Source organism: Anolis carolinensis, unplaced genomic scaffold (assembly GCF_035594765.1).
Source record: "Anolis carolinensis isolate JA03-04 unplaced genomic scaffold, rAnoCar3.1.pri scaffold_10, whole genome shotgun sequence".
NCBI classification, from domain to species: Eukaryota; Metazoa; Chordata; class Lepidosauria; order Squamata; family Dactyloidae; genus Anolis; species Anolis carolinensis.
In genome coordinates, this window is record NW_026943821.1 from 12,409,942 (window position 1) to 12,424,315 (window position 14,374).

The 14,374-nt window shown below is 41.0% G+C and overlaps 1 protein-coding gene across 1 annotated transcript; it reads left to right on the forward strand.

Moving 5' to 3' along the window:
- The first annotated feature begins 891 nt into the window (after positions 1-891).
- LOC100554172 (phospholipase A2 inhibitor and Ly6/PLAUR domain-containing protein) lies at positions 892-4,426 on the forward strand. Its single transcript, XM_008113868.2, has 5 exons — positions 892-934; positions 1,988-2,104; positions 2,725-2,874; positions 3,904-4,044; positions 4,266-4,426. Exons 1-5 carry the CDS (start codon positions 892-894, stop codon positions 4,424-4,426), a joined length of 612 nt encoding a protein of 203 aa, XP_008112075.2.
- The last annotated feature ends 9,948 nt before the right edge of the window (positions 4,427-14,374 follow it).

A 14,374-nucleotide genomic window follows, 5' to 3' on the forward strand; every position in this document is an offset into this window, starting at 1 on the left:
ATTCGCCATTGTGTTATTTTGTAATCTCTTATTGCACTGCTCAAATTTACTGACCCAAAGTTTGGTTCCAAAGTTTTGTTCCATAGATAAGGAGCCACCACTGAGAAGGCCCTGTCTCTCATCCCCACCAACCTCACCTGAGAAGGAGGTGGAACCGAGAGCAGGGCCTCCCCTGGCGATCTTAGCCTCTGAGGTGGATCATAGAGAGAGAGAGATGTTCAGACAGGTAAGCTGGGCCAGAACTGTTTAGGGCTTTATAGGCTAAAGCCAGCACTTTGAATTGTGCTCGGTAGCAGACTGACAGCCAATGGAGCTGACATAACAGCGGGGCTGTATGCTCCCTGTACGCTGCTCTGGTAAGGAGTCTGGCTGCCACCCATGAAACTTCTGAACAGTTTTCAAAGGCAACCCTACATAGAGCATATTGCAGTAGTCTATTCAGAATGTAACAAGAGTATGGTCTACCAAGGACTATCATATTACTTATATGGCCTAGTAAGTTCCTCTGAATTCAGGACTTACTCTGAGATAAATGTCTCTTTCAATATGGCAAAGAGTTGAACCACTCATCTACTCAAAGCCTGTCTTGTTCAAAACCTGCATGTTGGCCTCAGTCCCAAACGGAGCTGTAGGTCCATTCATTTGTCTTAACGTGTCGTAATGGTCACTAAGCCTGGAACAGGTGTCGATTGAACTCTGTGATTTATCCTCTCTGAAGACAAGTGGACCAGGAACTGTTCCATACCCCCATCCTTCTTTCTTGCCCCACCTTTCTAGGTCTGAAACTATAAATCCAACCATCTACACTAAACTCATCATCCTTTGCGCAACTGGACCCAAAGCTCCAATATTCATTGCTTTCTTTTTGTGTGTGTTCAGAAGAAGGTTCAGATGTTTCTTAGCATCTATGTTTTCTCCATCCTGCTTGTCACAGGTAAGTTCATAGAGTATTACTCTATTAGGACCACATTGTCGTAAACACTTGCAAAGCAATAGATTTCTCACTTTAGAATTTCTCAACGGAGTTTGGTCATTGAAAGTGAACATTCCTTTGCAATATACTCTGAATATCCTGAAATGTTGTGAATTATTCTTTGCAGAAAAATAAACAAGCTGCATAAATATGTCACTCCAAAAAACTGTCTTCAAAGCCATGCATCCTACCTAACAAGTTGCTGGAGAATGGTCTTGTCAGTGAATATGTGTCCTCCCTTCTTCTGATAGTGGAACACATTGAGTCATCATTGCCTATTGCAATGAGAAAGGGATGGATGCATCATCAGGTACTAACAAATTATTCAACATCTTGGAAACCCTTCCGTCGGAGATGTTACATGGCTTCAGAGATAGGTTTGGGACATTTTTAGTTGCCGTGATGGTGAAATGACCAGAAAAATGTAATTACAGTGTTGTATGTCAGGCTTACAATACTGAAATTATGGAAAAGTCTTTGCTCTGTGCACAGATTTTGTGCAAATTTTGTGCAGAATAATTCCTTTACCATATGCTATGATGTACAGGTATGGTAAGAAAGTTATCCAATACCCTCATTGGTTGATTATTCTGTCCACCCCTCCAACCCCCACCCGGGAACAAATACTGAGATATATCCTAGGTTGGATCCAGATTTATGTTCATACAGTGGAGACAATAGAAAGTAAGTCTATGCAGGTACTTCTCTGACCTCTGTTCCCCACGAATCAGGCCCCACAATAAAGTAATATGATTACTTTATTGCCTTCAGGTTCTAAACTTATCCTAGTGAAGGTTTGTTAGTGGTGGGCTTCATCCGAGGCTGGAAGCGTATGATCTGCCCAAGGTTCCCTAATGGTTTTTCATGGCTGAGCAGAGATTTGAACCCTGATCTCCCAGAGTCTGAGAGCAATAAACTTTGATATATTGACTTTAACTTGCAACAGAAAAACCACTGTATGTAATAAGTGATAGCCTGGGTTGTCTGGCTTTTCGTGTCATTTTCTTCTTCCAGGAGTTTGCTTGCAGTGTGAATACTGCAGTAGCAGCACCGAATCATGTACTGGTGTAGCGCACATCTGCCGACCATCTGAAAATGCCTGCATTACCCTCACTGTGGAGACCACCATTGGTGGGTGACTTTGCTGTTTTCAGAGCAGAGAGTTATATAATGCATCACAGTAGTGTTTTCCTTTGTTTTTCTTTCTTTCCTGATGGTATTGCGCTCAGGCTGAAATCTATTCGTTGGTTCTAGGTAAAGTAAATCTATTGGAACATAGGAACTTGGATTCAGAGTCAACCTATATGGTAGTTCCATGGAAACAATGAGTTGACTCCAGTTGGGATGAAAAACTGGAACCACTGCAAAAGTCCTATCCCTCTAAATCTAATTTCAGGAAAGTGGTTGAGAAGGACAACATGACTGATGATATCAAAATGGAATCCAGTTTCCGAATCCAGATTATGTGCTTTGGACTGTATTATATGGTAGTGTAGACTCATATAATCCAGTTCAAAGCAGACAATTTGGATTCAGAAACTGGATTACATGGCAGTGTAGATCCACCCTGAGAGAGCCAGTAGAAACAACAAATGTATATTCCCTTTGTACACTCCCCAGTACAGGTTGTCCACCATAGCTGTTTCTAACCCATAGCTAGAAGTCAGATTGAAATGTATCTAGACAAACCATCTCATCCAGAAATCAGAGAATGATGGTGTGTTTTTCCCTCCTGCATGATAAACTCTCAGGACATGACAAATGGTTGGCAACATATAAGGGCTGCACCAAACTGAAGCATTGCCCTCCATCTCCCATGAGCTTCACCTTCCCTTCACAGCGCAGACGGAAAGCTTCCATGTGCTGCCGCAAGGATCTTTGCAACAGTGGACAAGTGACATGTAAGCCCAACAATTTTAAGCTTCTCCATCACCTCTTACTCAACTCATAAGCACCATCAAATTGTAATGCTATGATTTCATTTTATTTTATTTGTCATGGCTTTATTCATGGAATCCTGGGATTGGAAAATTGAGGAGGGACATTTAGAAATCTCACCATACTAGACTATAAGATTCCATAAGATTCATGACAGATATAGTGGGATCCTAGAGCTATAACTGTTATAAGTGTTAATGAATCCCTGATAGTGGAATATTGTCCCTGGGTTGGTCCAGATTTTGGGCTGATTTCAGCTGCCACTCAAGCATTTGGGGTCTCATGAGTCTAGAAGACCTAATAAAACATGCATTCTAGAAGACCTAAAACAAAAACTGTGATGTTTCTGTTTTAGGTCTTCTAGACTGCATGTTTTATTTTGATTCTCGAAGTCTTGTAAAATGATTTAATTTCTGTTATATTGGCTGTGTTACTGCACTGGAAGATGTAGTGACAGCAGCATCCCATCCAACACTCCCCCCCCCCCCAACCCACATTTTCTTAACTATCATTATCTGATGTTGACCAGCAACCAGTTATATTTTTTTTAATAGCTGGATGCACAATGACAGGCATCCACAGGGACATGGTGGGGCTATCCTTTGGAGGTTTATACAATTGCTCACCATCTGGCCATATGAAAAATAGCTGGATGACTGTTTGCACCCCTTCATTATATATCCTTCAGGAACGTACATATTTGGGGAGGGGAAATTATTTTTGTCATTGCATGGTCAGTAGTTATTTCTACTTTTTGCAATGACTGAAAGAGTGAGTTGCAATATAATAGGCATTCTGTTTGTAAATTATAATAGTGTACATCCGACTCTAGGTAAATGACAGTGGTCTGACATTATCCCAGGGTAATTCACCAACTTCTGCATTTGCTCAAAAGAGGAGCAAGGAAAGGGGAGCATATGGTTACCCTGCATTCAGGATTTTAGAACTGATGTGTTCTTAATGCTTCTGGTGTGCATTCTCATCTTCCCCAGTGCCAAAACTAGGGGTCATACCAAATGGACTGAAGTGCCCTGGGTGTTTCTCAGAGGATCCCAGATGTGTACCCACAGAGATAATCAGCTGCAATGGATGGGAAACCAATTGCATCTACTATGATGTGTCTGTTGAACATGGTAAGATCTATCCTTTAATATCATCTTGTGGTGAACTGCTAGAAAATAATCCATTAGAACTAGTTCACAAGCCAATCTGCAGGGCAGAGACAGGCCTAGTATCCATTAAAGCTAGGATTCAGATGGCAGCTCTTCTATATGTAAGAGAAGGAATTCATCTTTAGATGCACTTTCCCAGGTTCTCCTAATGGGCTGTCGTTTTGTCTCTTCCATTTTTGCAGAAGGACAAATCTACCATCATGCCAAACGTGGCTGTGGGACCAAGCATGCCTGTACCAATGAGCCACGCATTTATGGAGTTCCTGGATTGTACATGGAAATTGTGAAGAGTCCTCAGTGTACTCCTGCTCCCAAAATAGTTGCCAAACCTGACAAGAACTAGTAAAAAATACCCTCCACTCCATGAAGAAATGACACACTCAAAATTTGTAGAAGCATCTCAACATCCGGCATGCCATTTTTAATAAGCAATTTTCACTGTTCTTTAAAGTGGGATATTTGGTTCTTTAGGAAAAAATCATGTAGAATAAAATTGTTACAAAATGGAGATTGTTTGCTTTTGTGGCATTTCTTTTTCAATCTTTAGATCTCCTCCCTTCACAATAAGCAAACACTTGCATTTTACAATTCACTGCAAATCTATTTCTTTGCAATACAGAACTGTCAAAATTATAATATTTCATTTACCTGATACATTTATAGAGCCTTGTATTTCCAAATTCCATTTTTCAAAACTGGGTAAAAAAAAAGCCTGACATACGACATTATAATTACATATAGTTACTTATTGAGGTATTGTTCCATTCCAATGAAGCCTCAAAATCATCCTTTGAAACAATGCAGTCACTTCATGAAAGAATTTCAAAGCTCAAAAATGAGGCAGTGAACAATGATGTACCCAGCTCAGGACAATCTAACCATTCATCACCACAAGGGTTGCATTTCACAATTAATGTGTAGTACCATATATATAGATTTACACTCAATAATCACAGTGTAGGATCTCAAGCTATGGATATAACTTCAGCATCCCAAGCAAGTTAGACTGATTTGTAGAGAAATTATTATTATTATTATTATTATTATTATTATTATTATTATTATTATTATTATTATATAATTTGTTACTGCCTCTTCTTGCAGTTTAAGGCAGAGTATCACACAGTTCAAAAAATAACCCTGTCAATTTCCAGATTCTCAGGTCATTAATTGTTCATATTTGTCACAATACCATGAATGTTATGGCTCCATTATGGAAAGGGCAACCTTTCTTTTCAATATTCTCAGAGACACTTATTGACACAATGTCTTTCACACAGCAGTTGAAAACTCCAGCCCTTTCTCCACTGCCATATAAAATCCAGATTACTTGTTTTGAACTGGATTATATGGTAGTGAAGACTCATATAATCCAGTTCAAAGCAGATAATGTGGATTATCTGCTTTGATCATCTAGATTATATGGCAGTGTAGAAGGGTCTCTGCCACATTCCACCTGTTTTGCCTTGCAATTCTAGAAGTGATTCCAGGTATGCTTTCACACTTCACTGGAGATGTCATCATCTAAATTCCACAAGAAGATGCTGTCTGAGCCGGATGCAGCCAAGGAGAAATTGCTCTATGTATTTGAACTCTTGGCCTATTCCCAAAGTTAGAAATCATTCTGAATGGCTCCTACCAGTGAGCTACACCCCGTCCTTGACCTTCTCCACTTGGGCATTTTAAGTTTCCTGAAAGGAGATGTCACTCAGTTGTTGAAATCAAGGTGGGAATACACTGGAATGGATACATCCAGGAAGTATCACACATACTCTCTTCCTCCTTGGCAACAAAATCATAAGCCATTGTGAACTGAAAACTGCCTTCACTACCCAAATCTACAACTCCCTTTATCCTGCTCCAGTTTATTTGTCAGCACAATGGAGACACTCCTGACCATTATTGACCTCTTTCCAGCCCTGCTACCTATAGTTGAGTGGGACACTTTTGAAACCATGCAGTGGCTGCATCACACTAACACTTTACATTCCTTTGATTCTTATGTCCAGAAATATAGACACAGGGGTTGTTAATTTTATATAGCTGTGTGGAAGGGGCCGTAGTCAGTAAAACTATTTTTGGTGCACCAGGAACTGCCTGAATTTATGTTTTGCTTTGCTATTCAGCCCTGACTCCCTGCCAACAGACCAAAGAAGGACACAAAAGGAACAGTAAATGCCCTGCATTTAGTAATAAAAAGAAGACATGGCATAAATCAACATACACCCATGCAATGAAACACATGTACATTTTGCAGAGAGGCACACAGCCATCATAAATTATAAAGATAGCTTTGCATAAATTGCAGAGGCTATGCATAGATTGGGCCCCTGGTGGCGCAGTGTGTTAAAGCGCTGAGCTGCTGAACTTGCAGACCGAAAGGTCCCAGGTTCAAATCCCAGGAGCGGAGTGAGCGCCCGCTGTTAGCCCCAGTTCCGGCCAACCTAGCAGTTCGAAAACATGCAAATGTGAGTAGATCAATAGGTACCGCTCTGGCGGGAAGGTAACAGCACTCCATGCAGTCATGCCGGCCACATGACCTTGGAGGTGTCTATGGACAACGCCGGCTCTTCAGCCTAGAAATTGAGATGAGCACCAACCCCCAGAGTCGGTCACGACTGGACTTAACGTCAGGGAAAAACCTTTACCTTAACTATGCATAGATTAATATAAGCAAAAGATGATTAAATAATTTCATAGGTCAAAACCTGTTCGATATAAATCACAATAGCAGATACTTACTTTAGTGGCTGCCCACAGAGCTTTTCATCTTTTCTGTCCATGTGAGTCAGCTTTCCAGAGACAGTATATGGCCAATTGTTCAAATGGGATGAAAACCGGGAGGGGGGGATGGTACTCCAAATTCTGGAACAGAATTTTCACAATCCCATAACTTTGCTAAAGACCATTTAAGCCTTTAAGGTAACCCTGCCAGCATTACCGGAGATCATCCCATATGGCGTTTGACTCATCTGACCTAAGTCATCAGTGTAGATGTGCTCCTAGTGAGAAATGATGTTTTATGATACTATTGAGGAGAACCATGAGGTGGCAGCAGAGAAAGGAAAGTGGTGACTGCAGTATACTGTACTCCCTGTTCATTATTCCAGTTATATTATTTCTTCCCTGTTCTATTTTCCTTTGAGCATCAATCATATATGTTTTGTGACTGAAAAATATATTGTTTCTCTGTTACTCTGTGGCTCCCCTACTTGGACTTCTGCAATCAATAAATCATCTAATACACTACATTCCAAATTTCTCCGGAAACCAATGGGGCTGCCTAGATGTGTGCCTTATGCCACTTTATGCACTGAGACAAGTCAAACCACTCTTGAAACCTTGGCATGGATGAGAGCTATACAATTCTGTCTGCAGATACATTTTCCCTAGTTCGCCAGATACTACTCTGTTCTCTGTACTTCATCCAAGTCCCTGGCCCTATGGTACACTGTTTTGCACTATCCCACGCCCTGCCCTTTTTATAGCCTGTTCACACCATTTTAGTATTTTTGGTTATTGGTTTTTGTCGAGCATTGTGTGATGGAGTTTCAGTGCTGCTGTTTTATATTCTTATGCTTTAGTTAATTGTGTTTTATCTGGATTGTTGTATTTTACTAGGTTTTATTTTTTGTGCTTTTGTTGTAATTGATTGTTTTGCTTTTATGATTTGTGGATATTCTGTTCCATATGCAAGCTGCCCCGAGTCCCTTTAGGCAGATGGTGGCAGCATATAAGAATAAAGTTGTTGTTGTTATTTTCAAACAGTCTCTGATAGCTATGTCCCCTCTCTGTTATCAGATCATTTTATTTCAGAATGGTATTCTTTGATTCTCAGAAAGAGCGAAGCAATTGACCTGTCTTTAGACGCACTCTTAATGCTTTTTTTTTTTCCGTGTCAGGAGCAACTTGAGTTGCTTCTGGAGTGAGAGAATTGGCCGTCTGCAAGGACGTTGCCCAGGAGACGCCCAGATGTTTTGATGTTTTTACCATCCTTGTGGGAGGCTTCTCTCATGTCCCCGCGTGGAGCTGGAGCTGATAGAGGGAGCTCATCCGCACTCTCCCGGGTGGGATTAGAACCTGGCAGCTTTTAAGTCAGCAACCCAACCTTCAAGTCACTTAGTCCACTACACCATCTGGGGGTTCCACTCTTAATGCTGACAAATTTGGAAGCCTGCAAGTCAGTCAAGAACAGACTTTTGGATCTTGAGTTTCATAATCTGACTATTGCAGCAAAAAAAATGTTCCCCTACCACATCATTAATTCCATGCAAGGGTTGAGTCGTGGCAGCATATCTTCACATTTTGGTTAATCCCACCCAGAGGAGAATGTTGGCAACTGCAAGATGCAATGTGTTGGCATCAGCTCTTTTAGATGGGAGATATTAAAATGTGGAATTAGAGAAGTGGTATCAGAGAAAGCTTTAGGTAACATACAAGATTTCCCAACAATAGTGTTCAAGAGCCCCAAAGCAATCTGTCTGTCATGGTTCAGCTTCCCAGGCAAGCATGAGGAAGAGGGTCTCCACCTCCACAGTCTGGGTGAAGAGCTCTCTTGGGTCTCCACCAACTAACTCTTCTGTTTCAGAACATCTCTTAGTTAGCTGGGCTTAACTGCTGAGGAGCACATGATACAGGAAGGAGGAAGTTTCTCGATGTGGGTTAAAAAGAGAAGTTGAGGGGTGGCTGGGAGGAAGAGTGCAGATTGTGCACAGCAATGATTGTGTGCTTTTTCCCCATAAATATTTGAAGGACCTTGCGGAAACTTCTAGGGACTGATGAAACTTTCCCCGAAGTCGAGACTTGTTTTCACCACAGCAAACAACTCAGCTAGGCTCAAATTCTCTCTCTAATTATATGGGAAAAATGAAGTAAAGTTGCCCTGTTGACGCCCAAAATGCAAACAAGAATCGTCACACTTCGAAAGTCTACAATCTTTATTGTATTATAATGATTCATGGTGCAAGAAAGGCATATGTTTTCCAATCAAAGTGTTGATGGCAAGCTGTAAAATTGTTGACATGAAGTTATGGGTGAAAAACATGCAAAGTAGAAATCATTGGGGTAGTTTTGAAAGAACTTCCTTCTTCTGAGGATGGTGTCATGGATGGGACTGACACCGAGCTGTGTTTCCACATTCCATAAAGATATGTTTGTGTTAGACATATTCAAAGAGGTAGTCTGAGTGGAACTGTCTAGAACTTATGCCATTCGTTTTAGCATACGGGCTTATAACCTCATTAGTGGACATTTTCACACACCATAGTTATAGAGCTGTGATTCCTCTTTAACTTCCATGGTAACCTATGGAGTTCTGGGACTTGATAGGCGATCTGGCTAAATCTCTCTCTCCTGAAACTGAAAATCTCAGGATTCCATTTGTCACTTGGGAAATAAAAGGCATATAGAGTTATTACCCTGTAATGGTTCAGTGCAAAAGGGCACAATATTAATGTTACAAAATCTTATGATTAAGACACAGACATAAATTCCAGACAATTCCATTGAGAATGGTCCTAAAAAAGGCTTAAATGTTGAAAAGTGAATTAGGAAACAGCAGTGGCTGGGCCTGGGAGTCCTGTTAATAGTTATAGCAAAGGAAAATAAAACAAAGTTAGGAACCCTTTGCTGTAGCCCCCAGTTTTGCAAGAACTTATATTTTCTCTTTCCAATCTCCCTTCCATTTTTTTCTTCTTCTACAAAGCTCAGAAATATTCGGACACAGGTGATTGTCTGGCCAAAGTTCTACAGCAGAAGAATGTGGAGTCTTCTTCTTCATTCATGCAGTCATTTCCGACTCTTCGTGACCTCATGGACCAGTCCACGCCAGAGCTCCCTGTTGGCCATTGCTGCCCCCAGTTCCTTCAAGATCAAGCCAGTCACTTCAAGGATACCATCCATCCATCTCGCCCTTGGTCGGCCTCTCTTCTTTTTTCCTTCCATTTTCCATAGCATCATGATCTTTTCCAAGCTTTCCTGTCTTCTCATGATGTGGCCAAAATACTTTATCTTTGACTCTAATATCCTTCCCTCCAGTGAGGGAATTATTTCCTGGAGGATGGACTGGTTAGATCTTCTTGTGTTCCAGGCACTCTCAGGATTTTCCTCCAGCACCAGAGTTCAAAAGCATCTGTCTTCCTTCGCTCAGCCTTCCTTATGGCCCAGCTCTCACAACCATAGGTTACTATGGGGAATACCATTGCTTTAACTATGCAGACCTTTGTTGACAATGTGATGTCTCTGCTTTTCACTATTTTATCGAGGTTTGCCATTGCTCTCCTCCCAAGAAGTAGATGTCTTCTGATTTCCTGGCTGCAGTCTGTCCAAAATTCTACAGCAGAAGAATGTGGAGTAGAAAATCCTAATTTCACTGGCATTAAACATACTGAAATATACTGAGGGTTAAGGATATAAATCTTGAACTGAAATGTGACAATGAATAATTAGAGTGATTTCTCACTACCAGAGGAGAAAGTGAACAATCCTATGTAGTGTTCTTCCTGTGTTCAAACATCCCGAAGTGTTATAAAGGAATTGTTCCTCATGGAAAAACACATAGATGGGGCATGGATACTGTTTTTGGTGCCAAAATGTTTTCTGTGCAGGAAAACAGTTTTCTACATAGGTAATTGTGTTTTCTGTGGAGAAAACAGGATTTTTGTATTCAAGAAATGGATTTTCTGCAAAAAAAGAAAACTATGTGTATTTTCTATGCAGAATAATTTTACCACAACACTTGGGATATTTCAATATGGGAAGAAAATTGTATAAAATTATTTCTGCTCAATTCTTCTTCTTTGTGGGCTTTTTCATAGAATCATAAAGTCATAAAATCATACAGTCATAGAATCATAGAATCATAGAGTTGGAGGAGACCACAAAGACCATCCAGTCCAACCGCCTGCCAACAGATGACCATCCAGCCTCTGCTTTAAAACCTCGAGAGAAGGAGACTCCACCATGCTTGGAAGCAGCATATTCCACTGCCATATACCACTTACCAGGAAGTTCTAACATTTAGGTGGACTCTTTTTTTCCTGCAAGCTTGCCCCTTCCTCAATGTGAAGTCCTTTCAAATGCTTAAACATAGATATCATGTCCCTTCTCAGCCTTCTTTTCTCCAAATGAAACATATCAAAGGTTTGATTTGATCATTTTGGTCACCTTCTCTTCTAGCTTATCAATATCCTTCTTGAATTGTCATGACCAGAACTGGACACATTATTCCAGGTGAGGTCTGATCAAAGCCTAATGAATGGGATTTTCTCAGTCTCAACACTATATTTCTCTTGATGCACTCTTTTGAGATGGTTGTGTGCCTTCAATCCATTCCCAACGTATGGTGACCCTGAATCAGAGGGTTTTCTTGGTTAGTGAGATTTGGGTCGAGTGGCATCTTACAGACCAACAGTGTTTCTTTGGCTTTTTGTATGTGCCTATTTTTCCTCTCTGCTGTTTAATCCTTTGCCTTGTGCTACAAGACTATGAGATGGGAGTAGCTCCCTTGAGGGGGGCTATGTGACTCTTCCTGCTCCCAGGGGAGAGGCAAAGCAACAAGGAAAAAAAATTGGAGTTTCCTGGCAAAGGTGTGTCTAATCTCAGCCTGACCCGAGGTAACATGAAAGGTTGGATACATTTAAGCACTGCTGAGGAAGATGCGTGACACCCGTCACTTATTTGGCATGAATAAACATGCCGTTGTGTAGAATAAAGATATAAAACCTTCCCTCTCTATGCACAAAGACCTGAAAAAGAGATTAGCTATTGGAAAGCTGGAATCATGCCAATCACAGCCAGCACAGCATTGACATTCAACCTGCTGGGATAGAGAAGGTCAGATCCTTCATCACCTCGATAGGGATAGGCAACACTTTTTCCATATGATAGACTGGAAGATGTATAATTTCCCTAGGGTTAGGATTCTTGGCCTGGTAGGGGCAAAATATAACTTAACTGGATTGAGATCACCAGAGTGGAATGTTACAATTACTCCCGTCCCCTGAATACTGATCAAAATAGGTAACAACTATCTGTTTCCTGGCAGCAGATGAAGTGCTTAGTGGGTAAAAGGTTTCCCATAGGCCCCAAAGAGTGAGTAAAGTCAACATAAGGCATTTAAGTTGCCACTATACATTTAAGACACTGCTCTTTGTGTCTGTTTTTGGATGCACACAGGTGGCTGTTTCATAGCCTTTTAGCTGTTTCGTAGCCCTTTACACACTGTCCAAACTTTGGTTTCTTGGCTGAAAGTAGAGAGGGAATGGATGAGAGAGGCAATTCCAGTTCCCAGTGGTAAGGTAACCATGTTTTCTGTATCCTCATTGCCAAAATCATGTCCTCTTTTCACCACTTCCACACAGCATCAGTGTCCATTCTGGGACTTCAAAGTTACTGGGGAATGGAGATGAGATATCACTGCATGGATGGAGTGTGAAGCTCTGCTAGGTTGCTGTAGGATCTCAACCATGCAAGCTCACTATGGCCATTTAAAATGCCGAAATGACCATCAATAAGCATAGCAAGTACATGGTGAGCTCTCTTTTTCTGGTTTCAAATGATAGGTGTGATGTCTCAGAGACCCTCGAACCATGACCCTACAGCCATTATAGATCAAACTGAAGAGGATATGGGGTTTTTCCCTACTCAGCAAGATTCCGTTCCATTCCAGATGTCCCCTGTTGACAGTTTGGGTCCAAAGCTAATTACGGAAGCCCTTGAATCAGAGACTGACTCCCCAGACAGTGTTGTGTTTGATAGGAAGTCGTTTCTCAAAACACACCGCTCTGAGAAGGAGATTCGGAGACGAAGTGTGAGATTAGCGGAGAGAGAGGATTATAATTAAACCGGTTCTTTGGGGAAGTTTCAGGGAGGTTTACATCTGGCAAGTTGTTGTCCTCAGTCCGTTTCCCTTGGGAAAATGTGGACTCAGAGACACCTGGTTCGGGGAGGTTTTTGAAGTCCCATAAAAGTTCTGGGCACAGACTAACCGTCGCGGTGTCAACATGACAGATGGAAGGTTAACATCGACTCTTGTTCCTGCGCACCTCAGCAGCCTGATGGCGTGCTACTCTCGAGTAGACCGGGCGTTGTGTCCCATCTCCCTGCCAAGTCTGGACTGCGTTTCAGTTCCACCACGACCAACTTTGCCTTGCCTTGCTTCCTTGCTTTGCCTTGTTTCCCTGCCTTGGACATTGAACTTGGAACTCTCTTGAAAGACCTTGCTTTATTCCCCACTCAAACTGCCTGGAAGTTTGAGTGTGTTTCGGTTTGGATTTAAAGACTTGATCTCTAGTACTGGACATTAAACTTTATATTACTGGACTAAATTTGACCTTTCCTAAAAGGACTATTGCTGGACTTTATATTCTGCTTATTTTTCTGTGATTCCTTTATTGCCTTAATAAAGATATTAGATTCTTTATTGGCCTCCGTGTTGGTTTCCAGTGCTCACGCAGCTTAGAGGTGTTACAATAGGACACAATTTGGTTTCTTTAACAACATCTTCAAGGGGGTGAAAGGTGCTTTGATTGTTTTTTTTCCCTGCATGACGGGGGTTGGACTAGATGGCCGATGTGGTTTTTTCCAACTCTATTACTCTATGATTCTATGAAAAGGTGTCCAACTGTCAACTCTCTTTGGATGCAGTGGACTCTTGTTTACTCAAGATTTTTAAACTGATGCAAAATTACAAATAAATACTTCAAATTAAGCCTGAACAGTCTCTGAGATGACAAAAATGAAACTGTTGTATTTTGTAGATATCATGAGATGACATGATTCATTGTAAAGAATGACAATGCTGAGTGTTATCAGTAGGAAAAGAAGAAAACTACATTATAGATGAGTAGACTCAGTCAAAGAAGACTCAGCACTGAGTATATAGGTTTATTGATAATGTTGCTTTGTAGCAATCTCTTCTGAAGTTGACCTCATGGCAAATTACAATAAAATGCTTTTGTTGTGGATTTTTGCTCCAAGAGCTTCTGTAGCTAAGTTGAGAGTTTGTTCCAAGCTGCCCTTGAAATGGTTTCTTGTTGTGATAAATATTTCTTTTTCTTTTTAGCTTATTACAGCTATCCAGAATAGGTCTTCCCATTTGATAGCCACAAATTCAGCACTTGCCTGCTGTAGTCTAAATCCAAAATATTCTTGTTGGCCATGGGAAAGTTTCAGTCACAGATACTTTGTCCAAGGATCTCTCAAACTGAGAATCCACCTTTCCTCTCCATATTCCAATCTTGTGGTTTTTTTTTTAAAAAGGAAATTACGTTGGTAATATGTTGCCGTGACA